Here is a 26,976-nt window from a genome sequence, read left to right as displayed (position 1 = left end):
AATGATGACAGTCACTCCATCTGGTAAACCAAATAGACAAGTAGAGATTCTGGTCAAGAATATATAATTAGAGGGGCTGGAGCGATAGCACAGCGGGTAGGGCGTTTGCCTTGCACGCAGCCGACCCGGGTTCGATCCCCGGCATCCCATATGGTCCCCCAAGCACTGCCAGGAGTAATTCCTGAGTGCAAAGCCAGGAGTAACCCCTGAGCATTGCTGGGTGTGACCCAAAAAGCAAAAAAAAAAAAAATATATATATATATATATATATATATATATATATATATAATTAGAACTGAAGCAGGGAGACAGTGAGTTTCAACTGTGATCAGAACTAGTTGTTGACAAAGCCTGTAAATGGTCCACTATTCATACTTTCATTAATTTCCCAGAAAAAGAGATCAAACAGAATGCTACAACTGTTTCTACATGAGACAAATTTTCTACATAAATGAATCTAAGAGGCACAAGGAGTGAAGTGTGCACATAATTCTTTCAGAACCAAAGCATTCTTCCCTTAAATGCCACTAGACACTTAAGACCCATACAAAAGCTGCCTTCAACCAAAGTATCACAGGTTGAGTTATCTGAAAGCAGACACTGAGATGAAGTTTGGAATGCAGAAGATACCTGTGAAGAAAAGGAAGAAGTCTTGCATCTGTGAGGCCCTATGTTGATACCCAGAATGCAGGTGTGGGGGATGGAGGTGGAGGGAACACAAACAAAGAAACAGAGGCAGAAATGAGAAGAAGCAGAAATGGCCAAACACAACTCATGTTTAACAGGAACAGCCAAGTACAGCTTTCTGGAGCAAGTATTGTTTGTCAAAGAGTTCCATGTTAGCCAAAAAAACTGGACTTTTAAACACTCAGGGTTTAAATGCTGGGTCATTTGATAGCTATCCCAAGAATGTGACATCTCGGGATGTAGTAGGTAAAGCAGTTCTCTATAGATGAAAGAAACACTGAACCAGATACAGCTGAAAGCTGTCTGCTTAAAGTACTTCCTCTTCCTATACCTGGAAAGAGGGGTTGCACAATCCACCGCCATCTCTATTAAAAAAGAAACTTCCATCCATGTTAAAACGGCTCTCCTGTATGTCTACCCAAATCAAATTCCAGACAACTCTAGGAAAGGATGAAATGTCATCTTAATTCCAGAGCACCCAGAATAAAGGACTAAAGTCTCTGCTGCAACTGTATCAGTTCATTCTCTCTTCTGCTACTCTTCCTCCTCTTGCTATAAGAGTTCCTCAATAAACTTACTGCAAGCAAATCTCCATCTCATTCTTATTTCCCAAGGAACGTAACCTAAAAAACCCAATTCCATAAGAAGATTCAATAAAGAAGTAGCTATGACCTACTCTGTTTAATAACCTCATAGGATATCATTTTATTTCAGCTAAAGCAGATCATTAAAACTCAACTGTCAAGTCACCATTCTGCTGAAACAAACTAAAAAAAGAATCGTATATGCAGCATTAAGTAGCAAAAATGATGAATATATCAAAGTTGTCAAAACCCAGCTCTTTGACTAGAAGTAGCATACAATAGAGCTGTATCAACCTTTAAGAAAATAAAGTTAACTGTTCTATTCATATCCTTTAAAAGGGTATAATTTAAAAAGCTAATGAATCACATTCACTCATATTATATACACCAAGACTCAAAGACAATAGAAGAATTTACTGCAGAATTTATATCAAATACAGCGGATTTCTGCATAAATTAGTGGCTCATGAACTTATTTGGGTCATTAATCCCTTTGAGTATCACATGAAAGTTGTGGTCTGTCTTGTCTGGAAAAAACACCTATATGCATTTGTAACATCTGAAAATTATTTCAGGAGTTCATGAATCCCTGATTCATTTATAGATGCCTAATTAAGAACTTGTGACCTAAATCACACTTATAAAGATAAAATGACATCTCTCTAACCCATGTTAACTTAAAAGGGAAGATGCCAACAGGGCCAAGTAGTTCAAAGAGCTGGAGGACATGTTTTACATGCAGGAGTCCTAACACCACATGGTTACAGTCCCTAAAGAACTGAGTCAGGAGTATCAGAAGTATGCCCCTCTCCCCAAAAAAAGATGCCACTGTAGCACTGCAGCACTGTCATCCTGTTGTTCATCGGTTTGCTAGAGCTGGCACCAGTAACGTCTCCGTTGTGAGACTTGTTAATGATTTTTGCATATCGAATACGCCACAGGGAGCTTGCAGGCTCTGCCATGCGGGCAGGATACTCTCAGTAGTTTGCCGGGCTCTCCGAGAGGGACGGAGGAATCGAACCCGGGTTGGCCGTGTGCAAGGCAAACACCCTAGCCACTGTGCTATCACTCCAGTCCATCTGTTTTGTATTATTTTGTATACAACTATGTTAAGAACTTTATTTAAAGTAACAAATGACAGGATCCAGGGAGATAGAAAAGGGATTAAGGCTCTTACCTTCCAAACAGCTGAATCCAGTTTAAATCTCCTAACACCAAATATGGTCCCCCAAGTATGAGCCCCCACAAACTGCCCCCAGCGCCGTGTAATCCCATCAATGGCCAAGATCCAGAGACTATGAAACAAAGCTCATGACCTCTTATTGTCTAGTTCTCCCTCTCGGAGAACCCGGCAAGCTACCAAGAGTATCCTGCCTGCACCGCAGAGCCTGGCAAGTTCCCCGTGGCATATTCGATATGCCAAAACAGTAACAATGATGGGTCTCATTCCCCTGACCCTGACAGAGCCTCCAATGCGGCACCATTGGGAAGGACGAATAAAGAGAGGCTGCTAAAATCTCAGGGCTAGGATGAATGGAAACATAACTGGCACCTGCTCGCGCAAATCGAGGAACAACAGGATGACAGTGATACAGTGAAGTATGAGCCAGGAATAGGCCCTGAGCAACACTGAGTATGGCCCATCCCCTCAAATTTTAAAAATTAAAAAAAAACGATGAATACATACATACATGATTCCCTCAACATTGGTAATTTACATTATTACTGAGCTTAACATCTTTCTCATTAAGATTAATTATTTAATTCAATTTGACACATAAATTCCAATATGGTTCGGACTGCTAGTATACAAATTAATAAATCAATTCAACTAACATCTATAAAGCATATCCTATGTAAATCATAGTGCTAGATGCTATAAAGCATCAATTCCCAAATAATTAAACCAGGAAAGCTTATCAAAAAACAGATTTTGGGGGGTCAGAGTGATAGTACAGCGGGCACACAGACAACCCAAGTTCAATCCCCAGCATCCCATACAGTCCCCTGACACCACCAAGTGCAATTCCTGAGCACAGAGTCAGGAGTAAGTCCTGAGTATCACTGTATGTGACCCAAAAACAAGAAAGGAAACAAATTTTAAAAGATTTTTAAGAAATACAGATTTGTTTTCTTTTGGGGGCCATACCTGGCAATGCTCAAGGCTTACTCCTGACTCTGCACTCAGGGATCACTCCTAATGGGCTTGGGAACATATTGGGTGCTGCAGATCAAACCCAGGTCGGCCATATGCCAGGCAAATGTCCTATTCGTTATGTACTATCTTTCCGGCCCCCTGCCAAAAAAATATAGTTTCTTGGGCCAAATTCCAATATTAATTATCCAGAATTCCAAGGGTAGAGCCCCAGAATTTGTATTTTACCAAAGCTCCTTATGTGACAAGTATAAAGCAGCCAGTACTGGAAATTACTATTATGAAAATCATAAAAAAAAAAAGAACAAGATAATGTTCTCTATTCGTTTCCACAAAAACCTCTTAAAAGCTCATTATGAACTGCACTAGGTATTATGCTAGGTGCTAAATATAAAAGATAATTCTTGCCCTGGAGATGTTTGCAGACTGGAAAGGAAGAAAACACCTGTAACATACACAAAACAAACTGAAAGTACAAAATGCTCTCTGATCCTTCACTAAAATGCACGTGCTTCATGATAGCAGGAACTTTGTTTAATTCACTGCCACATCTAGTGGGTATGCATGAAACACAGCCTAGAATCTAACAAGCACTCAAGAAAACAACTGATGAATAAGTCATAGGACAAAAGTGAAAGGAAAGCTTGATTTTAATCATAATTTTCTCCAGTCCATTCCCTTTACTATTATTTTTGTGGTGGCCAGAAGCCACACACCTGTTTACAGTGCTCTCTGAGAGATCATACACTTGGTGGCAGTACTTACCAGGAGTCGCACACTTGGCTGAGTTGCTCACACAGTTGCTTCCCTCATGGGGGTGGGGGAGGCAAAAGACGGTGTCACACTCTTGGTGGTGGTGCTAACCAGGTATCTCAGCCTCAATTGTTTTGTTCTTGGCTTTGCTTTGTAAATAACCCCTTGCTGTGCTCAGGGCTTACTCCTGGCTCTGTGCTCAGGAATACTTCCTGATGGGTCTCTGGGGACCATATGGATTGCCAAGAATGAAACCTGAATTGGCTGTATGGAAGCCAAGTGCCTTACCCTCTGTACTATATCCACAGCCCCGTGCACATCTGGTTTGCACACATTTAGTTGAGTGCACTTGAGAGCTGGTGGAGTAAGGAACTCTTAATGTCTTACAGTCAATATTGCCCTTGAGCCTACGTTGTAGGCTCATACCTAATTACAAGTCAGACACTCTTACCACTGAGCCATATCTCTGGCCTGAAAATAACATGTTTTGGGCTAGCAACCCAGCAGTGCTCAGGAGCCACAATTGGCTTTGTGCCCAGGGTTCACTCCTGGTGGTGCTGAAGGACTAATCAGAATCAGTCACATTCAAGGCAAGCACTTTACTCACTGTACCTCCCAGCCCCAGAAATGGTACTTTCTTTCTTTTCTTTTTTTTTTTTTTTTGTTTTTTGCTTTTTGGGTCACACCTGGCGATGCTCAGGAGTTACTCCTGGCTCTGCACTCAGGAATTACTCCTGGTGGTGGTCAGGGGACCATATGGGATGCTGGGAATCAAACCCGGGTCGACCGTGTGCAAGGCAAACGCCCTACCCGCTGTGCTATTGCTCCAGCCCTCAGAAATGGTACTTTCAAGAACAAAGGTTATAGACTGTTAAAACGACAGGAAAGAGAAAAAGAAAGAAAACTACAGCATCCTTACTATGTGTAAGAAATTCCAAGGTGACCTTGGAAAATAATCTCATTTAACTATTGATATAGCTTCATCTCTCCATTTTACACATATAGAAACAGAGAGATACAGATGCTAAGTAACTTGTCATTCAATGTGACACAGCTGTAAAGTGACAGAAATATGATTAAAAGTCAAGTCTCCTAAAATAAAGTTTAAGAATTTAGATTTCAATCCTCCCTAAGAAACAGAATGTCTCTGAGGATTTTCCTTCTTTCCTATTTGGAATATATGCTTTTATTTTGTTTGGATTTGGAGCCACACCCAGCAGTGCTCAGGAATGACCCCTGGTGATCCTTGCAAAACCATATGTGATAAAAACCAGGTTTGCAAATGCCCTAGACCTTGTACCATATCTTTTTTAAATAACATCTCATTGGAGTATGTCATATAAAGTAAAACTGACGCTTTTAAAGTATACGACTAAGTGAACTTGGTATACAAATTTGTGGAATTTCCATCACTATCTAATGTTAGGCCGTCTTCATCATCCCCAAAAGAAACCCCACACTCAAATTACTTTCCCTTTACCACCCTTTTGTTAAGATAATTCCTAGTTACTTCATGTTTTTGAACAGTTTTTTTTTTTTTTTCTTTTTAGGTCTCACCCGGTGATGCACAGTGGTTACTCCTGGCTCTGCACTCAAGAATTACTCCTAGCGGTGCTCAGGGGGACCACATGTGATGCTGTGGACCGAACCTGGGTTGGCTGCGTGCAAGGCAAACGCCCTACCCGCTGTGCTATCACTCCAGCTCCTGGACACAGTTTTGAATGGAATAAGTCTCTTTGATTTCTTTCTCTTCTGATTCACTATTTGCATATTTATTGCAACCAAGAGATAGCACAGGAAAAGCGTTTGTCTTGCACATAGCCAACCCCAATTCAATCAAAGCACCACATATTCCCCAAGCACCACCAAATATCAGGACTGAATCCTGAGCACAGAGCCTCAAATAAGCCCTTAGCGCTGCCAAGTGTGGCCCTCAACCAAAACCAAACTTTTTTATTGTGCATTAAAAAAAAAAGTAAGACTCACCACTTTCACCATTTTAAGAGGTCATTTCAGTGGCATTAATTACACTCACACTATGTTTAACCACCATTTCTATACACCTCCTAAACTTGTTCATCTTTCCAAATGGCTATTAAACAAAATAGCTATTTTGTTTTGTTAGCCATAGGGGCTAGAGCAATAGCAAAGCAAGTAGGGCGTTTGCCTTGCACACGGCCGACCCGGGTTTTATTCCTCTGCCCCTCTCGGAGAGCCAGCAAGCTACCGAGAGTATCCCGCCCGCACAACAGAGCCTGGCAAGCTCCCTGTGGCGTATTCGATATGCCAAAAATAGTAACAACAAGTCTCACAATGGAGATGTTATTGTTGCCCACTGGAGCAAATCGATGAGCAATAGGACAGTGCTACATTAAACAAAAACAGTGCTACATTAAACAAAAACCTTTCATTCCCCCTTCTTCCTGCACCTCTAGGAAGCTCTATTTCACTTTCTCTCTTTCTGAACTTGTCTATTTTAGGGATTTCATATAAATAGAGTAATAAATTTTGCTCTTTTGTGTCTGGCCTATTTCACTTAAAATATTATTCTGAAGGTTGCAGCATGTTTCAAGATTTCCTCCTTCATTGAAGCTGAGCAACATTGGCTTCAATGTAATATATAATACCTAATGTATATTCCACATTGGATTGTTTCTACCTTTTAGGTAATATTTTTTTTTTCCTTATGGAAATTCAATTTTATTTTATTTTTTATTTTTTTATATATTTTTTTATTTTTTAAATTTATTTATTTTTAATTAGAGAATCACCGTGAGGGTACAGTTACAGATTTATACACTTTTGTGCTTATACTTCCCTCATACAAAGTTTGGGAACCCATCCCTTCACCAGTGCCCATTCTCCACCACCCGTAAACCCAGTGACCCTCCCACCCTCCCCAATCCCATCTCCCCCCCACCCCACCCTGCCACCGTGGCAAGGCATTCCCTTCTGTTTTCTCTCTCTAATTAGCTGTTGTGGCTTGCAATAAAGGTGTTGATTTAGGTAATATTTTTGCTAAAAAGATGTATAAATATCTGTTCAAGTTCCTTCCTCATTTCTTTTTATTATATACTGAGAAGAGAAATTATTAAATCATATGGTAATTTTACATTTAAATATTTTTAGAAACTTTCATACCATTTTCCACAGCAACTATGCCATTTTATATTTCCAAAAGCAATGCACAAGAGTTCTAATTTCCCCATACCCTAACACTCATTTTTAAATAATAATAATAACTATTCTAACAGTTACAAAGTGATTACCCCATTGTGATTTTATTTTGTATTTCCCTAACAATTAGCAATTTTGAAGTTTTTGTTTGTTTTGTTTTGGGGCAACACGCAGCAGTGCTCATGGTTTACTCCTGGCTCTGAGCTCAGAGATCAGTTCTAGTGGGCCCCGAGGGTCCACATGTGGTGTCAGGGATCAAACCTGGAATTGGTCACAAGCAAGGCAAGCACCCTACCAACTCCAGCCCCTTAAACTTTTCTTTTAAGTGTCAGGAGACTGAACCCAGGTCAACAAACATTCAAAGCCTGGGCTTTACCACTAAGCCACATTTCTGTCCCTTGAGCCTCTTTTTAAATTTAATTTTATTTTTGTTGCTTTTGGGTCACACTAAGCAGTGTGTGAGGATCATGCAGTGCCAGAACCCAAAGATCCAGAATACAAAGCATGAGTCCCAGTCCTTGAGCTATCTCCCTGACCCCCTGTAGGATGACATTACTTTGTCCTCTCCCCCCTTGCCACAAGTAACTTGTCCTGGTTTTCCCCAGAGTTTAGGCTTACCCCAGTCTCACCCATCAAGGTGTTCCCGAATCTCTCCCATCCCTTTGTTTAGCTATATTCACGTGCTTATTAATTTACATATCTTTCTTTATAGGAATATTTATTCAAGTTTTGTTCTCATCTTTTAGTCAGGTTGTCTTTTACTGTCCAGTGGTACAGTTATTTATGTATATTCTGGACATCAATATCTTACCAGACATGTCAATTTTGAATGACTAGCAGGGGGATCCACTTAGAAATATCTACCAGGCAAACACACATGTTGCTCTTGAATTTCAAAGGAAGAATAAAGCAGACTTAACAGTCATACTATTTGCACAATGATTTATAAAGTATTTCACATATATTAGTTATCTATCATATCACCAAGATGAAAAAATTAAGGAATATATCTTGACTCCAAATCACAAGATTATGTGGAAGTGTTTCAGGATTTCAAAGAGAAGCAGAAGCTGGCCACACTGAGAATCTGTGCTCCATTTCAATTACCCAAACAACACAAATTTTACCTTTTGCAAAAACTAAAATGGCATTTAAAACTCCAAACTGTGTCTGACTACTGATGACCTTTAAAAGATCAACTTTAATATACTAGGTGAAAGCCCTAAGTCAGACTGAAAAAGCTTCAGAGAAGCCAGAGCAATAGTGTAGGTAAAGCCTTGTACATGACTGACCCTGGTTTATTCCCCAGCATCCCATATAGTCCCTGAAGTCCCAATGGGTGTGGCTCAAAAACAAACAAAAAGGGCTTTAGAGATGAGGAGGTTTAGGAAGGCAAGCTAACAAGAACAAAATAGTTAAGAGCCAGGTTTCTGAGGCTATCTGGTGCTCAGTTCCTGCATACATATATATATATGTATATATATATATATGTGTGTGTGTGTATATGTATACACACACATATATATGACAATGTAAAACAAATTATGAAAAAATACATAAATATGATCATAATAATAAAGTACTGAGTGACAGAAAAGTTGGCAAAATTAAGGGTTTTAATTTTGGTTCCACAACATGGAACCAAAATGTGGGGAGAAATTTTATAGTAAATAACATCAATGTATATCAGTAATACCAGTAATGCAAGTATGCTTGGCATTAAAGGAGTTAAACAAAATAAAACAGGCTGGTTTTTCTTAAATGTATTAGTGTTGCAGGCTTCCATTCAATAAAACCATGAATAAATAGGAGAAAATAAAATTACCTCCAAGGCTTTCAAAGATATAATACATTTTCCTATTTGTGCACAAAACACAAGGTAAAGAATGAATGAGACAAAATCTAGTTTGCTGATTAGCTCTAACATATATTTGTACCTAAAAGAAGCAACAATTTTTTAAAGAAAAAAAGAGGATTATATGAATATAATAAAGCTATTCTAAAGCCAGAAATCTCTAATCTGAGAAGAAAGGATTAGTATCTGGCAATATTTTTGTCAATTTCCTGGTTGCCAAAGTTACTCCTTTGAATCAACAACACAGGCACAGAAATGTCAATATCAAATGTCAAACACAGGAGTGGAGAAATGGGTGGGAGGGCAGAGAGATGGTACAGCGGCACTTGCCTTTCTGTACAGCCAACCTGGGTTCGATTCCTGAGGACCCCATATGGTCCCCAAGCCCCACCAGAGCTAGGAGTAAGTCCTAAGCACCACTAAGTGTGGCTCCCACGCAAAAAAAAAATGTCAAAAGAGACGACACTTCAAGAAAAAGTTAATATAACTTATAAGCAGTAAAAAAAGTATTTTAATCTTCATAGTAATATTAGATGTTGTAATATTTATAACTCAAACTGTACTGAAAGAGTAATATATACAGCTGTCCTCATTTCTCTGGTTGATCACTTCTTATTCTTTGCCTCCTTAATAACTATCTCTATTATCAAAAATCACTGTATTAATTGGTGCTTCCTAAAGTGGGCAATAGTAGTCCTAGAAAGATTCAAGAAGTAGTAGCCTCTTGTGCAATTTGGAGAAGCTATATGTTCTTTTAAGGAAGTGTAGACTTCCAGTGGATGATGAGAGGCTTTTTTTCTGAAAAGGGGGCAACAGGTCAGATAGTTTGGGAACCTCTGCAATGCTATGTTATGAGTATTCTAAACTATATTATATATTTGTTTAACATAAAAATTGTAATCTACCTTGCACAAAATATTAAAAAATACTAAATGTAAGGTTTATAAATAAGTGAACAAAGAAAATTATATTCTGGCATTACATTTAAACAAGTGATCTTTTAGTGGTGTCAATGACAAATAACATGCTCTTGTATAAGACATATCCAAAACATAGACACATATTATTTAAGTGGTAAGAGAATAATTATCCAAGATCATTAATAAAGAAAGGTAAAAGAGGACCAGAATGATAGTGCAGCAGATAATATATGAAAAAATACATTAACTATAATCATAATAATAAAGTACTGAGTGACAGAAAAGATTGGCAAAATTAAGGGTTTTACACAACAGGGAACCAAAATGTGGGGAGAAATGTAATAGTAAATAACTCAATGTAGGCATGTGGCTGAACAGGGTTCAATCCCCAAATCCCCAGATGATCCCCCCCAAGCCCAGGAGTGACCCTCAATGCAGAGCTAGGATTAAGCCCTAAATATTGCCAGGTGTGGTCCAAAAAAAAGAAAAAAAGGTAAAAGAGAATAGACTGAAGTAGAAAAGAAAGTTGATGTATTCCATAACATTTGTATAGTAACTATTATAAATTTTAAGTGTCTGAAGTAAGTTTAAAAAGTTGACAACACCGGGGCTGGAGCAATAGCACAGCGGGTAGGGCGTTTGCCTTGCACGCGGCCGACCCGGGTTCGAATCCCAGCATCCCATATGGTCCCCTGAGCACTGCCAGGAGTAATTCCTGAGTGTAGAACCAGGAGAAACCCCTGTGCATCACCGGGTGTGACCCAAAAAGAAAAAAAAAAAAAAAAAGTTGACAACACCAATAAAGATAATCATTTTTCTAACGTTCTTTCTAACCTTGGCTGTACATAAAACCACCTAGGAGTTTGTTTTTAATTCATGTGTGTGTGATTGCAATGATGGGAGAGTGAATGCTTGGTTGTACTGTCTACACACTAGTTTGCTAGTCTTTTTTTTTTTTTTTGGTTTTGGGTTTTTTTGTTTTGTTTTGTTTTGTTTTGTTTTGCTTTTTGGGTCACACCTGGTGATGCACAGGGGTTACTCCTGGCTCTGCACTCAGGAATTACCCCTTGGCGGTGCTCAGGGGACCATATAGGATGCTGAGAATCGAACCCTGGTCGGCCGCATGCAAGGCAAATGCCCTACCCACTGTGTTACTGCTCCAGCCCCAAGTTTGCTAGTCTTTAGTTGTAATATAGGCACACATTTTGGTTGTGATGCTCGCCAAGAGGCATGGGGTTGTGGGGCAGCAGATTGAACTTGGTTGCGTCACTGAGGTATCGCAAGGCACAGGTAGGGCAGTTCTGGGAATCTTCTTTTAAATTCCAAAGTTCAGTCCTCATGTTCCATAGATTTTGATTTAATTAATCAGAATTACTAAAGATACTTCTTCAGGTGATTTTAATGTACAACCAAGAGTGGAACCTACTATTCTTTACAAGCAATTTTTGAAGCATTATTATCATTTAATAAAATTTCACTGTATCACTGTATCAGTGTCGTCCCAATGTTCATCGACTTACTCGAGTGGGCACCAGTAATGTCTCTATTCCTCCCAGCCCTGAGATTTTAGCAGCCTCTCCTTACTTGTCTTTCCCAACGAATGGAGACTCTTCCAGGGTCAGGGGAATGAGACGTATTGTTACTGTTTTGGGCATATCGAATATGCCACGTGTAGCTTGCCAGGTTCTGCCCGTGCAGGCAGGATATTCTCAATAGCTTGCCAGGCTATGCGAATATATATATACATATACATATATGTATATATGTATATATATATACACATATATATATATTACTCTATGATTTGTTGCCTACTGTCTGAACTCCATCAAATATGGTGTGGTAATCATGAAAGACAAGTAAGGAAGTGTTTTATAATGTGTCATGTGGCCGCAAAGCTGCACAGTCTGGAAAGCAGCTGAGCATGGCAGCGGTTGGGTAGTGGAGGTCGGCTGCCAGGGCAATTCATGAAGTTTTGGCAAACAAATACATAGTCTTATAACCACTACCATAATCATGACAAATAGTATTTCCTTCACCCACAAATCTTCATTCCAATCTCTCATAATAACAACTGATCTACTTTCTATCACTGTAGCTTTGGCCTTTCTGAAATTTCATGTTGATGAATTCTATTGCATGTACCCATTTTGATCTAACTTATTTAGCATAACGCTTCTGAGAGGTATCGGTACTGCTGCTTCTTCTATTTTACTGCTGATTAATATTCTATCATATGGATATTCAACAATGTTGTCATTTATTCACCCACTAGAAAGGTAAATAGATTAAGGCTATTTTGAATAAAGCAGCTCTAAATACTGTAGCACAGTCGTCCCTTTGCTCAACCGGACACCAGTAACATCTCCATTATGAGACTTGTTACTGCTTTTGGCATATCGAATACGCCACGGGTAGCTTGCAAGGCTCTGCTGTGTGGGTGAGATACACTCGGCAGCTTGCCGGGCTCTCCGAGAGGGACAAAGGAATTGAACCCAGTTGGCCACATGCAAGGCAAACATCCTACTCACTGTGCTATTGCTCCATTTCTAAATACTAGAGCACAAAATTTTTATATAGATAAAATTTTAATTTCCTGATTTCTTTATTCTATTCAGCACGATCAACCATAGCCACATGGTGACTAAGCTCATTGAGGTTTCACGAGAGTCCAAGATGCTGCTCTGTCTAACGTTCATTGATTTTAAGAAGGCCTTTGATACTGTTGAGACTGAAGCGGTCACTGAAACCCTAGCCAAACAGGGTGTTCAAACTCAGTACATCAGGATCCTCCATGAGCTATATTATAGATTCACCACCAGGATCTCACCATTCTACAAAGAAGTGATCATCAACGTAAAAAGAGGGGTTCGGCAGGGCAACACCATTTCACCAAAACTCTTCAGTGCCACCCTCGAGAACATCATGCGACAACTGGAATGGGAAGGAATGGGAGTGAAGATAGACGGTTGGCAACTAGACCACCCACCAAGAATAATGGGTTCCACTCTTGGTTGTACATAACACTAAATATCAGCCAAACGGCACGAATGCTGGCCGACTTCGACCACGAGTGTGGAAAGGTTAGACTGCAGCTGAATCTCACAAAGACAATGTTCATGAGAAACGGACTAGTTGTTGATGTTCCATTTGCTCTCAATAGAACTAACATCTCCGAATGCAACAGTTATGTATACCTAGGTCGAGAACTCAACATGACAAACAACCTGGCACCTGAGCTGCGCAGGAGGAAGAGAGTAGCATGAAATGCCTTCAAGAGCATTGAAGAAGTTGGTAAGAGGATGAAGAACCTCAGTCTCCGGGCACATCTTTTTGACTCCACCTTTCTTCCTGCACTAACATACACCTCAGAGACTTGGGCCCTACTAAAACAAGATGAGAACACTATTCGGGTATCCCAAAGAGGAATCGAAAGAGCTATGCTAGGAGTATCACGTTTCACTTAAGTGAGAGAAGGAACCCGGAGTTTCGACCTCCACTGACGATCAAGAATCAGGGACGCTGTCTTGTTTGCCAAGGCATCGAAAATCAGATGGGCCGGACACGTAATGCAATTTAGAGATGACCGCTGGACTAGAGCTGTTAGTGACTGGATTCTACGGGATGTCAAAAGACGGCATGACCGCCCACCTATGAGATGGTCAGATTTCTTCATCAAGACCCTGAATGAACGGTTTGAGGCTCTTCATGTTCCTGGAGCGAGCAGTCGCTATTGGGCTACACTAGCACGTGACAGGGATGAATGGAGATGTTACTGGTGCCCACTCGACCAAATCAACGAACAACGGGATGACAAGTGATACAAGTGATTATTCTATTTATTAATTTCGGTTTCGGGGCACACCTGGCAGTGCACAGGGCTTACTCCTGGCTGGCTCTGCACTCAAGGATTACTCCTAGCAGAGCTCAGGGGACCATATGTATGCCAGGGATAGAAGTGGGTCCATGTGAGGGGCTGGAGTGATAGCACAGCGGGTAGGGCATTTGCCTTGCACGCGGCTGACCAGGGTTCTAATCCCAGCATCCCATATGGTCCCCTGAGCACCGCCAGGGGTAATTCCTGAGTGAAGAGCCAGGAGTAACCCCTGTGCATCGCCGGGTGTGACCCAAAAACCCAAAAAAAAAAAAAAGGAAAAATAAAAAAGAAGTGGGTCCATGTGAAAGGCAAGCAAGCATCCTATCATAGCTTTTCTATCCTATGAACCAGTTTTGGGTTCTTTAAAGTAAACCCCTAGGAATAGGGTTGTTGAATCTTAGGATAAAGTGTATAATTAACTTTATAAGAAACTGTTTTCAAAGGAATGATATCATTGTGTTCCCACTAGCAAAGACAATTCCAGTAGCTCTTCATCTTTTGTTAGCACAGTTGATAATATCTGTCTTTATTTTTAGTCATTTTTGTGAGTGCCTGTGTGTAAAATAAGCTTGGACTTTAAAGAACTAAAAGATAATAAGTATACAAACAATTGTTCCTAAGGCAAGAAACCACTAGGGAGAAGGATACTTCTTTTGATTCAAGATTTTATTTTGAAAGAAGGTAACAATGCTGTACTGCCTTACATGTCACATTAATTACCTTATTATAATGAGGAATGAGAAAATGATCGAAAACACGTATAAATAAAACTTTTCAAAAATAAAGGGACAGAGGATAGAGATAGTATAGTGGGTAGGATGCTTGCCTTGCATACAGCCAACGTGTTTCAATTCCCAACACTCCATATGGTACCCTGAGTCCATCAGGAGTGATCTCTGAGCACAGCTGGATGTGGCTCAAAAACCACAATAAGGGATAAATGTGTGGTATGGAATAAACTAGGGCTGGGAAGGGCTAAATGATGCTTTGTAAGCAGGAAACCCAGGTTCAATACCCTGCACTGCACGGTGTCCTGAGTGCTACTGGAAGAGACCCCAAGCAGTTTTTGGGAATAGCTTCTAAAAACCACTGGTGTGCTCCCTATAAAAATGTATTCAGGGGCTGGAGAGATAGCACAGCGGGTAGGGCGTTTGCCTTGCACGCGGCCGACCTGGGTTCAAATCCCAGCATCCCATATGGTCCCCTGAGCATGGCCAGGGGTAATTCCTGAGTGCAGGGCCAGGAGTAACCCCTGTGCATCGCCAGGTGTGACCCAAAAAGCAAATAAATAAATAAATAAATAAATAAAAATGTATTCACTAATTAATTTTTTTTGGGAATATATGGGCTGGAGAGATGGTTCAACTAGCCAGGTGCATACTTTGCATGCTGGAGGCATGAATTAAATCCCCAACACAGCATGGTCCCCAAATACTGTCAGTTGTGACCCCAAAAAGCAAAGCCAGGAGCACCCTCAGTACCTCCAGATATGAGCCAAAATCAAAACAAATACACAAAACAAGAATAAAACTGAGCTTTTAATGGGAAATGTACTGCAGTATATAAGTAGAGTTTCGGTGATATACATCTGAAATGTGTATGTTATAATGCAGAGTAATCTCAATTTGAAAAAATATATATAATTTTTTTAAAAGATTTTAGAAAAACTCAGAGTGAAATACCTACTCAGTTAATAATCTTCACTTACCTATGGAGCATGAGCTTGTGCACTCAAGTACTAAAGGGGTGAGGACCCTATTTAAAAATTGAAAATAGGGGCTGGGGTGATAGTACAGCGGGTAGGGCGTTTGCCTTGCACATGGTCAGCCCGGGTTCTATGCCCAGCATCACATATAGTCCCCTGAGCAATGCCAGGAATAATTCCTGAGTGCAAAGCCAGGAGTAACCCCTGTGCATTGTCAGGTGTGACCCAAAAAGAAAATAACTGGGGCTGGAGTGAGTAGGGCAGTGAGTAAGAGCACTTGCTTTACACATAGCAGATTTGGGTTTGATCCCTAGCATCCCATACGATCCCTTGAGCGCAGCCAGGAGTGATCCCTGAGCACAAAGCTATCAGTAACCGCTGAGCAACTCTGGGTATGGCCCAAACACCAAAAATAAATTAGTTAAATAAAATTTTAAAAACCTTTCAGGGCGTGAAAATGATAGTAAGGCACTTGCCTTGCATAAGACCAACTCAGGTTTGATTCTTGTCACCCCATTTGGTCACACCTGTCCAGTACCACCAGGAGTGATCTCTGAGCATACAGCACCAGTGGATGTGGGACTTTCTCCTACACTGAGATGAAGAAAATTTTTAAGTATACTTACTTATAAATGTGGTCTTTCATGAAGAAAACATTTGCACTCCTGACGGAGCTGGGAGTGTGGGAGATGAGAAAGATGGAAGATTGAATAAACAGTAACTAATCAGCAACCAGCTTGGTACTCGTTCTTCCTTCGCCTGTCCTTGGCCAACCGCCGTCCTGATCCAGTCCATACACAGCGGTTCCAGAACACCGAACGCGGGCGGTGAGACAGAGCCACCCAGAGAGCCCTCGAGTGCACACGCCCTTTGGCGTGCATTAGTTTTTTACACACTCCTACATTCACTAGAGCACTATTCACAATAGCCAAAATCTGGAAACAACCTAAGTGTCCAAGAATAAATGACTAGGTAAAGAAGCTATGGTATATATACATAATGGAATACTACGAGGTCATTAGAAAAGATGAAGTCAGGAAATTTACTATTACATGTACAGATCTGGGTATGGCTTTAATCATGCTGAGTAAGGCAAGTCAAAGGGAGAATGACAGAATAATCTCACTCATTTGTGGGATATAAAGAAACATCATAGGGGAGCAATTAATGTCCAAAGATAATAGAAATGAAGAAGACAATGGGCCGTTTGTAAGAAGTTTGCCTCTGGGGGGGAGGAGGGAAAGTCAATGAAGGGACCACTAGGACAATGGTAGAAGAGGCCACTAAAGTTTAGGACTGGGAGCTAAAAGGAGGTAAAGTGATATGCATAATACCCCATCAATAATAGTATTATAAACCAAAGTACCTAATGGGGAAAAGAAAGAAAACAAAAAGTACTTGCCAGAGAGGCAGGCCGTGGAACAGGAGGGAAACTGGTGACACTGGCAGAGGAAAGTGTGTGCTAGTGACGAACATTGTGCCCCGAGAACTCAATCATGAATAATTTTGTAACTTTGTAATTCAGGATGATTCAACAAATTATGGAAGGAAGGAAGGAAGGAAGGAAGGAAGGAAGGAAGGAAGGAAGGAAGGAAGGAAGGAAGGAAGGAAGGAAGGAAGGAAGGAAGGAAGGAAGGAAGGAAGGAAGGAACTTGGTCTTTAGTGTCGAACCCAGATTGTATTTCAAGGTAGAAAAATACCAAGTATATTTGGGGGCTGGAGAGACATAGTTCAGCAGGTAGGGGGCTTGCCTTGCAGGAAGCAGACCCAAGTTCGACCCCCAGCATCCCATATATCCTCTGAGCACAGCCAGGAGTGATTCCTAAGCAGAGTAAGGAGAAATCCCTGAGGATTACTGGATATGACCCAAAAAAAAAAATGAAAGAGGATAGGGAAGAGGAGAGGAGGAGAAGGAGAAGGGGAAAGTGAAGGGGAAAGGGAAGAGGAGAGGGGAGGGGAGGGCTTACAGAAAACAACTAAAAGTTCAATGAATGAATCAAGAACTACTTGGTAATAATGCTTGGGACTTTTTTCATTTGTTGCTTTGAGGTTTCTTTGGCAGTATGAGGAACTGTATTATGCACAAAAGGCATGCACTTTACTACTAAGCCACATTCCCAGGCCATTCTTTAAAAATCTAAGTGATGGTTTAAAAGTTAAAGTAATGTGGGACTGGAGAGATAGCACAGCGGGTAGGGTGTCTGCCTACCTTGCAGACCCAGGTTCGATTCCCAGCATCCCATATGGTCCCCTGAGCACCACCAGGAGTAATTCCTGAGTGCAGAGCCAGGAGTAACCCCTGTGCATCGCCAGGTGTGACCAAAAAAAGCAAAAAAAAAAAAAAAAAAAAAGTTAAGTAATGTTTCCATTAAAAAAAAGTAATGATTTAAAAATTAGAAATATCCAGAAATTATAAAATGCCAGTCTATTTCATAGGTTCAATTACATATAAAGCAATGAATGACTATGTCCTTACTATTTAAAATAAAAAATCTATACAGCAATTTACTCATTCATTAAATAATGGCTTACTAAGCACCAACTCAGGGCATACTAAACATTCTAAGCAATGTATTTTCCTCATTTTCTCTCAATTGTGAAAATCAAAATTAATCAGTTGGCTATATGTGATTGTGAAAAGTATCAAACTAATTTAGCATATGATAATATAATTTTAAAGCTAATCTGAGCATGATTTCTTAGGCATAGAAGTTCAATAGGCTAATGTGGCCCCAAAGCCGTCTCCAAAAGGGGTAAAGGTCCTTGCCTGCAGCCTGACCTGATTTGATCCCATCATGGTCCCCCATGCACCACTATGAGTGACCCCCAAACAGTCAAGAATAACTCCTGGAAGCTGGTCTCTCATTCTGGGCAACTCAGAGAAGGGAACACCAAGTAAAATGTGGTTGGAGGTCATGCGGGGGAGGGGTGACTGGTGCCGGAATGTAGACTAGAGACTAAACACAATGGCCGCTCAACACCTTTATTGCAAACCACAACACCTAATCAGAGAGAGAGAACGAAAGGGAATACCCTGCCATAGTGGCAGTGTGGGGTGGGGGGAGACGGGACTGGGGAGGGTGGGAGGGACGCTGGGTTTACTGGTGGTGGAGAATGGGCACTGGTGAAGGGATGGGTTCTCGAACTTTGTATGGGGGAAACATGAGCACAAAAATGTATAAATCTGTAACTGTACCCTCAGTGATTCACTAATTAAAAATTAAAAAAAAATTTTAAAAAAAGAATAACCCCTCAAGTACCACCAGGTGCAGACCAAAAAAAATTTTAAATGATAAAATGTGAGTTCTATGTTTCAGAAATTAATCAATAAGAATTCACTTAAAATTCTCATTTGACTGGCCAGAGAAATATATGTCAGATGCTTTTCTTAGATACAGCCTATTCTGCATAGTCCCCAAAGCACAGAGCCAGAAGTAGCCCCCTGAGCACTGACAAATACAGCTTAAAACATTCCCCCGCCCTGAAAAAAAGACCCTCTCATTTATCACCATTATTCACATAAAGTAGGTAATAAACAAAAGATACAGATATGTAATATTCGTACCACTTAATGTTATCAAATTATTGTATACAGAAGAATTTCCTTCCATATCTTCTAATAGTGGGGCTGGAGTGATAGCACAGCGGTTGGGCATTCGCCTTTCACGCGGCAGACCCGAGTTCGATTCCTCTGCCCCTCTCGGAGAGCCTGGCAAGCTACGGAGAGTATCGAGCCCTCGAGGCAAGCTACCCGTGCGTATTGGATATGCCAAAAACAGTAACAATAAGTCTCTCAATGAGAGATGTTACTGGTGCCCGCTCGAACAAATCGATGAGCAATGGGATGACAGTGACAGTGACAGTGATCTTCTAATAGTGCACTACATTAAAGATTCAAGTTTCTCTACCTTGCTCTTTTACTCTTTTAGCTTTGTAACACTGAAATGTCCATTCATAATAATATTGACTATTCATCATTTACTGAACATTAAAATGTGTGTGGGATGTACTGAGATAGAGGGAGTGTTAGGAATTAAGTTTTGTTTTGTTTTGTTTTGTTAAAAAAAGAAGATACAAGGAACAGAAAGACAACACAGCGGGCAAGGTGCTTGCCTTGCAAGCAGTCAACCCAGTTCAGTTCTGGCACCCCATATGGTCCACCAAAACCTGCAAGGAGTGATCCCTGAGTGCAGGGCCAGAAGTAAACCCTGAGCACCACAGGGTGTGCCCCCCAACACCAACAATAAATAAAAAAGCAAGAGCCGGAGAGAAAGAACAATGGTAAGGACTCTAAAGCACTGGGTTGAAAGGTCTCACTCCCTCCAAAAATGATTTAAAATTTCTAAGCATAAGGAGATAGTTCAGGAAAAAAGAGCATATACCTACCATGTGATAGGGTTTGATCCCCAACAACAGTGTCTCCTCTAAGCAGTGATGGGTGACCCTAAGCATTGTTAAGGTTTTATGGTTGCCATGTACACTGAGAGCAGCTACTATTTTAAAAATCTCTTATGTTTATAATTTATAAAAATGTTCTTATGTATCCCTAAAAAGCATACAACTGTTTTCTGACTATAACAGGTCTTTTAAAAAGTAAGTAGAGCCAGAAAGATAAGACAGTACAGTAGTTATGACACTTGACTTGCACACGGCTGAGTGGGGTCTGACCACACTCAGTCTGATCTGAGTCAGAACCAGGAATAAGCCCTGAGCATTGCAGTGTGGCCCAAAAACAAACAAACAAACAAACAAACAAAAAGAATTAAGTCTTTTTCCCCCTTAATAAACTTAACAAAAATTAAGTCTACTTATCATTTCATATCAACTCTAACTTGGAGATCTCAGCTGAGATCACCAAGCCTGCTTGGATCCGGACTGGGCCTCCTCCACCCAGATCCCCAGATTTCCAGTAGCTTGGCAGTCACACCCACAAACTGCCCATAGCACCACATAATCTCATCAACAGCCAAGATCCAGAGACTATAAAACAAAGCTCCCGGAAGAGAGCGATGGAAAATCTCACACGGCAGAGCCTGGCAAGCTACCCGTGCATATTGCTTTATTTCACAAGAGTTGTATAGTGCATGCCTTGTATGTATAAGGCCCTGATTCAATTCCCAGCACCTCACATCATAAAAAAAAGTTGTACCACAGAAAAATCCCAGATATTTATTGATGATATACAAGAGCTCATAATGACAAACTTACTATTTGATGTTTAACTTATGGATAACTTTCTAAAATGAAAGTTATTCTTATTGACCTTATACTTCTTTCACTTAAGTTAGCAGTACTTGGTATTATGGCTCTAGCTTTAAAGGCTATCCAAGCACATAAATTATATACTTATGAGAAAATATACATACTAAAAATAAGAAATTTTTGAAGTCAACTGTCAAAATATACTGACAATTTCTTGATACTTATACAACTAAGATAAACCAACACAGGTTCTTGCATGCCTTCACACAATTTCAAAAATAATAATATACAAATAATTTTTTTGTTGTTTTAAGAGATAAAAAACCTAATGCTTCTCATGAATGCAAACTTCCTTGTGAAGGAACAAATCTCCTTTAAGCTCTACCAAATACAGGGTTAACATCTCAAAATTATTAGTACAATGCAATTGTTCCATTCTAATACCATCTGTGGACTCCTGCATAAGCACTTTTCCCAAGATTTACACTTACCACGATTTCCATGGACTTCTTAAACAGGTTAAAAATGCAGATGCTTAAAACATGTGAACTCGATTACATTCATAATACTGAGAGATCAGTCTGTAAGTCTATTCATACAGCTTCAAACTTACAGATGTCCATGAAAAGACTAATTACAATTTTCCCTTTTTAAACGAACAATACTTCTGATTCAGTACTGTTATGTAAAAGAAATGTATCCTTTGAGCACAACAACCTATAGGTCTCTCATTTACTTATATAAAGCTGGGAATGTTTTAGTTCTGGTTCAAAACTGATGTCTTCCAGAAACCACTTGCTTTTCTACAGTTCATACTTTCATATTACCAGATTATAAATGGCAATAAGATGCTACCAAAGTTTAAGACACTCAATGAAGGAGTTTTTTTTGTTGTTGCTTATTTTTATATTTTTATAAAACCTATCTAGGTTAAATCACATACAATTTTAAGTTCAAGAGATAAGAGATGAGTTTCTAATTTTACTATTAAAAGGTGGTTCATGCCAAGATACAAAGTTCAAAATGATACCTACTGGAATATCCCTCTCTGTCACACTCAACAGCATATGTTTAAGTAAAAAAAATAACTTTGCACAGCTCAGGGTTCACATAACCTGAAACTGATTTAATTCATCTCCCAGTTTCATCTAAAGCTCCAAAGCAAGAATCTCCTATTTCCCAGTATCCAAAACTGCAATATACAAGCTCATCACCCTGATAATATTCAAAATATCAAAAAAGAAAAACATCTAACCATCCACAAAAGCTGATTTCATTTGGAACTTAACATTGAAGTTGATTTCAAAAAATGCCTCTTTAAAACTCTTCCTCTCTTTCATTGGCCCCCTCAAGTTTGAAAATTCTTTAAATACATCTCTTACTATTAAATGACCACTTAACTTTCAGTCTATGTCAAACAAGAATCTTAAAACTGATTTAAATTTTAAAAACTAAAGAGATAATGAAGAAATGCCTGTATTTATTTTCATGCTTTCAGTATTAAAACTATAAGCTTCAATTTTTTGCTTATTTAATTCATTCTTTCAAAAACATAACATGAACTAGCCTCTTTCAAATAAATAAAACTTTTCAATCCACTGTCACTAAATTCTACATTCTGGAACAGGATAAATTTAGATAAATTTAAATTCACATTTGCAGAACAAATTGTGATATCAATACAAGTGTTTTTTTTTAAAAAAACATAGGATTCAATGATCCTCTTCAATCAAAACTAGATTACTTAAAATCACAACGAACTTCTCTTCAAAGCAAAAATAATCAAATGTTTACCTGCGGAGAAGACAGCTAGATGTTTAGAGCGCCAGTGTATTTGCGTTCCTATGCTTATCTAATTCTAAAATTAACCTCTTTCCAACTCCCTTCAAAACCCAGTATTTAAAAAATAAATATGAGCGTATAATGTACAATGATCAAGATAATGTACACTTCCGGAATGCTATAATAACCCAAGAGAGAAAAAAATAAATCAGTGTTCTCATTTTCTAAATAGCAAGTCAATGTTAAACAATGTCATTTTTTCTCATATTCCTTAACCAGTCCACAAATCAGAAGCCTTAGATTTATTTTGTATATTTAATGAGATTTTTAAAAAAAACTGACTAGAAGCTCCTAAGAAGTGGGGGTGGGGGGATCATTTTTCATTTTCCCGGAAAAAAAGGACCATAAAACAAAAGCAAATAGGAAGACTTATTAAATGAGAATCATTTGAAACACCCAACGTGAGCAGCTTTGATTTACCCCAGTCTGACAAGGAAGACAAACCCCACCCCCACTCCAGATTGTGTGGCTTTTTTTTTTTTTTGCCTTGGGTGGGGGTGCGGAGAGACGCTGTCACATTTCCATCTTCGGTTATTGTTAGTCCGCAGCCTAGATTCCTAAGTATCACCGGTCCAGGGAAAAGGACCATGAAAGCAGACAATTGAAATTATCTAAAATGCACAGAATTTTGTTAGCTTGCTTTTTCCTTCCCTACAGTATTAAAGTTCAGTACGTCCAGTTGCAATCGGCTGAGACAGTCGATTGCCTTTGACAGCCTGTCCCCAAACATCCCCTGGAAGACCGCTTGCCCCAGATTCCCTCACAATTCTCTCCTCTCTAAACTTAAATGAGGTGGTGGGGGGGAGGGAATGCATTTTTGAAATGATTCCGTCCGAAGAGGCACGCCGCTCCGTCCTCTCTCAGCCTTTGGCGTGGGACGCAGAATGAAGAGTCAAAAAAAAAAAAAAAAGGAAACCTATTGGCTCTTCAAACAAAAAGAAAAGGGAGTAGAGGCCAGTGGGGGAACGAGCTGCAGTGGCCCTGAATGAAATGTTAAGAAAAGTTTTTTTTCCGGTGGCTTGTTTGTCCTCCGGCGGGGAAGTGGGGCGGAAAGCCGGGGGCTCGGCCCGGGTCTCTACAGAGGCGAAGGCACCTGCGGGAGGGGAGTGCGGGGACCGGCCGGGGCCGGGCGAGCACCTACCGACTTGCAGCACGTTCTCCACCGCGCCGCTGTCCAGCAGACGGATGCCCCGGCGGAACGGCAGCCCCTCGCCGCCGCCGCCGCCGCCCACCACGCCGGCCCCCGCGCCCAGCCCGGGGGACGTCCCCGCCGCGGCGAGCCCGGGGGCGGGGCCGGCCGGAGCGGCGGCCCCGGGTGGTGGCGGCGGCCCCTCCTCGGCCGGCAGAGCCCCCGCCGCGCCGCCCGCCGAGCCGGCGCCGGGGCCGCCCCGGTACTGGAAGCTGGAGTACATGCAGATCTCCCGCTCATTCCGCGGGAAGGACCAGTAGACGATGCGGCGCTGCACGGGCTCCGGGATCCGCTCGAAGCGCTCCTCCACCCGCTCGTACGCCCACTTTTCCGCCACCGTCTTGGCAGCGCAGTCCAGCAAGGACTCGGGCTGCAGGTGGGGGCGGGCCCCCGGGGCCAGGCAGCTGCCGCCGACGCCCCCCGCCCCGCCGTTGGCTGCCCCGGGAGAACCGCGAGGATTCGCCTGCGGGCTGCGCCACGAGCACAGCCGCTTGGCCGGGGAGACCGGCGGGAGCGAGGGCAGCTCCTCTCGCTCACCTCCTTCCGCCATTGCTGGGGACTGACTGACTGACTGAGGCGGCGGCGGCGGCACCGGCTGCGGCGGAGACCCCGGCCACGGCCACGCGCCCCGCGCAAGCGCCCAGCTGCGACGCCGGGGGCGGGGCGAACCCAGCCGCGAGCCCGCCGGCCCGCCCGCCCGAGTGGAGAGCCTGGGCTGGTCCGGTGCGCGCGCCGCCAGGGCCGACGGGCGCGGCCTGAGGACCCGTGTGAGGCGGCGCGCGCTGTCCGGGCCGCCGCGGGCGCGAGCGCGGGTCGGCGGCGGCGCGCGCCAAGCGCAGAAAGCCGGGACCGCGCGCTTAGCCCGAGCGCTAGTGGGAGCTTGAATGCCACCTCGGAGGGCGAGGAGCGCCCGGCACTGTCGCCGGCCCGCGAGCGTCCTACCCAGCAGCGGTCGGAACACAGAGGAGAGGACAGCGGGGCCAAGTGAGACGGCCTGGCCGGCCGCGAGTCAGCGGGAGCCGCCTCAGTGAAGTAAAGAGACAGAGAGACAGAGAGAGAGAGGGGCGTGTGTGTGTGTGTGTGTGTGTGTGTGTGTGTGTGTGTGTGTGTGTGTGTAAGAGAGAGAGAGAGAGAGAGAGAGAGAGAGAGTGAGAGAGTGAGAGAGTGTCGAAATGAGGCTTCTGAGGCACACTGACAGGACAGGATGCTGTCACGCGAGCCAGCCGGGGACCTGGCAGAAAGATGCTAGGAAGACATTAGAGGGGGAAATCCGAAAGTTGGAGCTGTGAGAACTCTCCTAACCTCACAGAAAGGCGGAATGAAAGCACCCGAACGAACGCCAAGAGCTCATCTCCAAGTCACACGAGGGCTTGTGAACATAGGAAGCCGAACACTATGAATTCTCCGATCTCTGTCAGGATTAGGTTGTGTTTTCCTTTTAGCTCCAGTCTTCTCTACCTACATATTACAACTAACAAGTTGTACCTATTAATGTATATCTTTTAATGTCTTTGCAACACACTAAGCTCACAGGACTTTGGATTTTGTGTATAGATATAGAAATAAATATGGATATAGATATATATCTCCCTTTGAGTTATCCCCAACCTAGCCCAGATGTGAGTGCTCAAGAAAAGTGACTTCCCAGGACAATCTGTGGATCCATCAGAAGGCTAAGATTATTTGAAACTTATTTATGCAATTAAAAAATTGTTCTAATGCAGCCGCATCCACGACCATGCAACCTCTCATACTCTATACCACTGATGTACCAAGTTTTGGGGGACACAATTTGGGATTTGGGATGGAAACATTCAAAACATGGTAGTGGGAAGGTGCAATGGCGGTGGGATTGGTGTTTGAATATTAGTAGCACTGTAGCACTGTTGATTTGCCGGAGCAGGCACCAGTAACTTCTCCATTGTGAGACTTGTTGCTTTTTTTGGCATATGGAATACCCCATGAGTAGGCTCTGCAGTGCGGGCAGAATACTCTCGGTAGCTTGCCAAGCTCTCCGAGAAAGATGGAGGAATCGGCCTGGGTTGGCCATGTACAAGGCAAACGCACTACCCACTGTGCTATCACTCCAGTCCTATTTGAATAAAAAGTGTAATGAACAACTTTATAGAAATAAAATAAAATCTGGGGGATAAAAATCACTCCAAGAACTATAATGAGAGTTCCCTTCAAAGTGAATAAATTCTAGAGTGAGGTATAAAAGAGTAAGAAGGGGGTAAAGAGGGCCCAGGAGATGGTTCAAAGAGTGAACACATGCTTTGCATGCCCCAGGCCCAGTATTGCATGGTCCCCCCATTTACTGCCCTGGGCTATGCCCAAGCATAAGAGCCAGGAGTAGCTTATCAGAGACAGACTGGAGCCAAACGGGTCTTACTCTAATCTCAGAATTAAAGAGCTTGGGCTATAGAGTCAGGATTGAGTGTGAATCACACTTGCTATTTGTGTGATGCTAATCATGACTCAGTTAAATCTTTTGTAAAAAGGAAGTAGTAATAATGCCTATGCATATAACTTGTAAGAATTAGAAATCATTAGTGTTTGTTCAGTATGGCAGGTGCTCAATAAGTATCTTTTTATATCTGCAAATACATTTGTATATGTATTTTAATGAATTGTGAAGTAGCATAATCCATTCTCCCCCTTAAATTTAATATAATCACAATAGACTTTCATGTTGTCCACATTTTTTCTTTGATTAGTTTATTGGGGTGGGGGGAGTGAGTACTCCTTTAAGGCCTTTCTCCCAGGCTAGACCATGAGCATAACATAACCAGGACCATAACAACAGAAACCTGTTCTACGTAAGAGCCTATCTCTAACATTTGTCATAATGCCTGTAACTGGAAGATACCAATTTTTTAATCAATGAGTATATTACTTGATTTAATTAACTATGGATAATATGGTTAATAGCAATATGGGATATAGGAAGAAGTGTCAGTTAAAATCTATTAAAAATTAAAATCCTGGGGCTGGAGTGATAGCACAGCAGGTAGGGCGTTTGCCTTTCAC

At 41.6% G+C, this 26,976-nt stretch overlaps 1 protein-coding gene across 2 annotated transcripts in view; it reads right to left on the bottom strand.

The window, feature by feature from the left end:
- The window catches only part of ZSWIM5 (zinc finger SWIM-type containing 5), a 174,014-nt gene extending 149,330 nt beyond the window's left edge, over positions 1 to 24,684 (bottom strand). Inside the window, exon 1 of one of the 2 annotated variants that reach the window (XM_055138102.1) lies at positions 23,899 to 24,684. In XM_055138102.1, coding sequence (XP_054994077.1) covers positions 23,899 to 24,496 — 598 coding nt within the window. In that variant the 5' untranslated portion in view covers positions 24,497 to 24,684. The remainder of the gene's footprint in view (positions 1 to 23,898) is intronic. The other variant, XM_055138103.1, reaches the window with a different exon arrangement.
- Between the last annotated feature and the right edge of the window lie 2,292 nt (positions 24,685 to 26,976).

The sequence above is a fragment of the Sorex araneus genome, chromosome 5, assembly GCF_027595985.1.
Source record: "Sorex araneus isolate mSorAra2 chromosome 5, mSorAra2.pri, whole genome shotgun sequence".
NCBI lineage: Eukaryota > Metazoa > Chordata > Mammalia > Eulipotyphla > Soricidae > Sorex > Sorex araneus.
The sequence above is the reverse complement of the archived record's forward strand: the minus strand, read 5'-3'. Positions and strand labels throughout refer to the sequence as shown.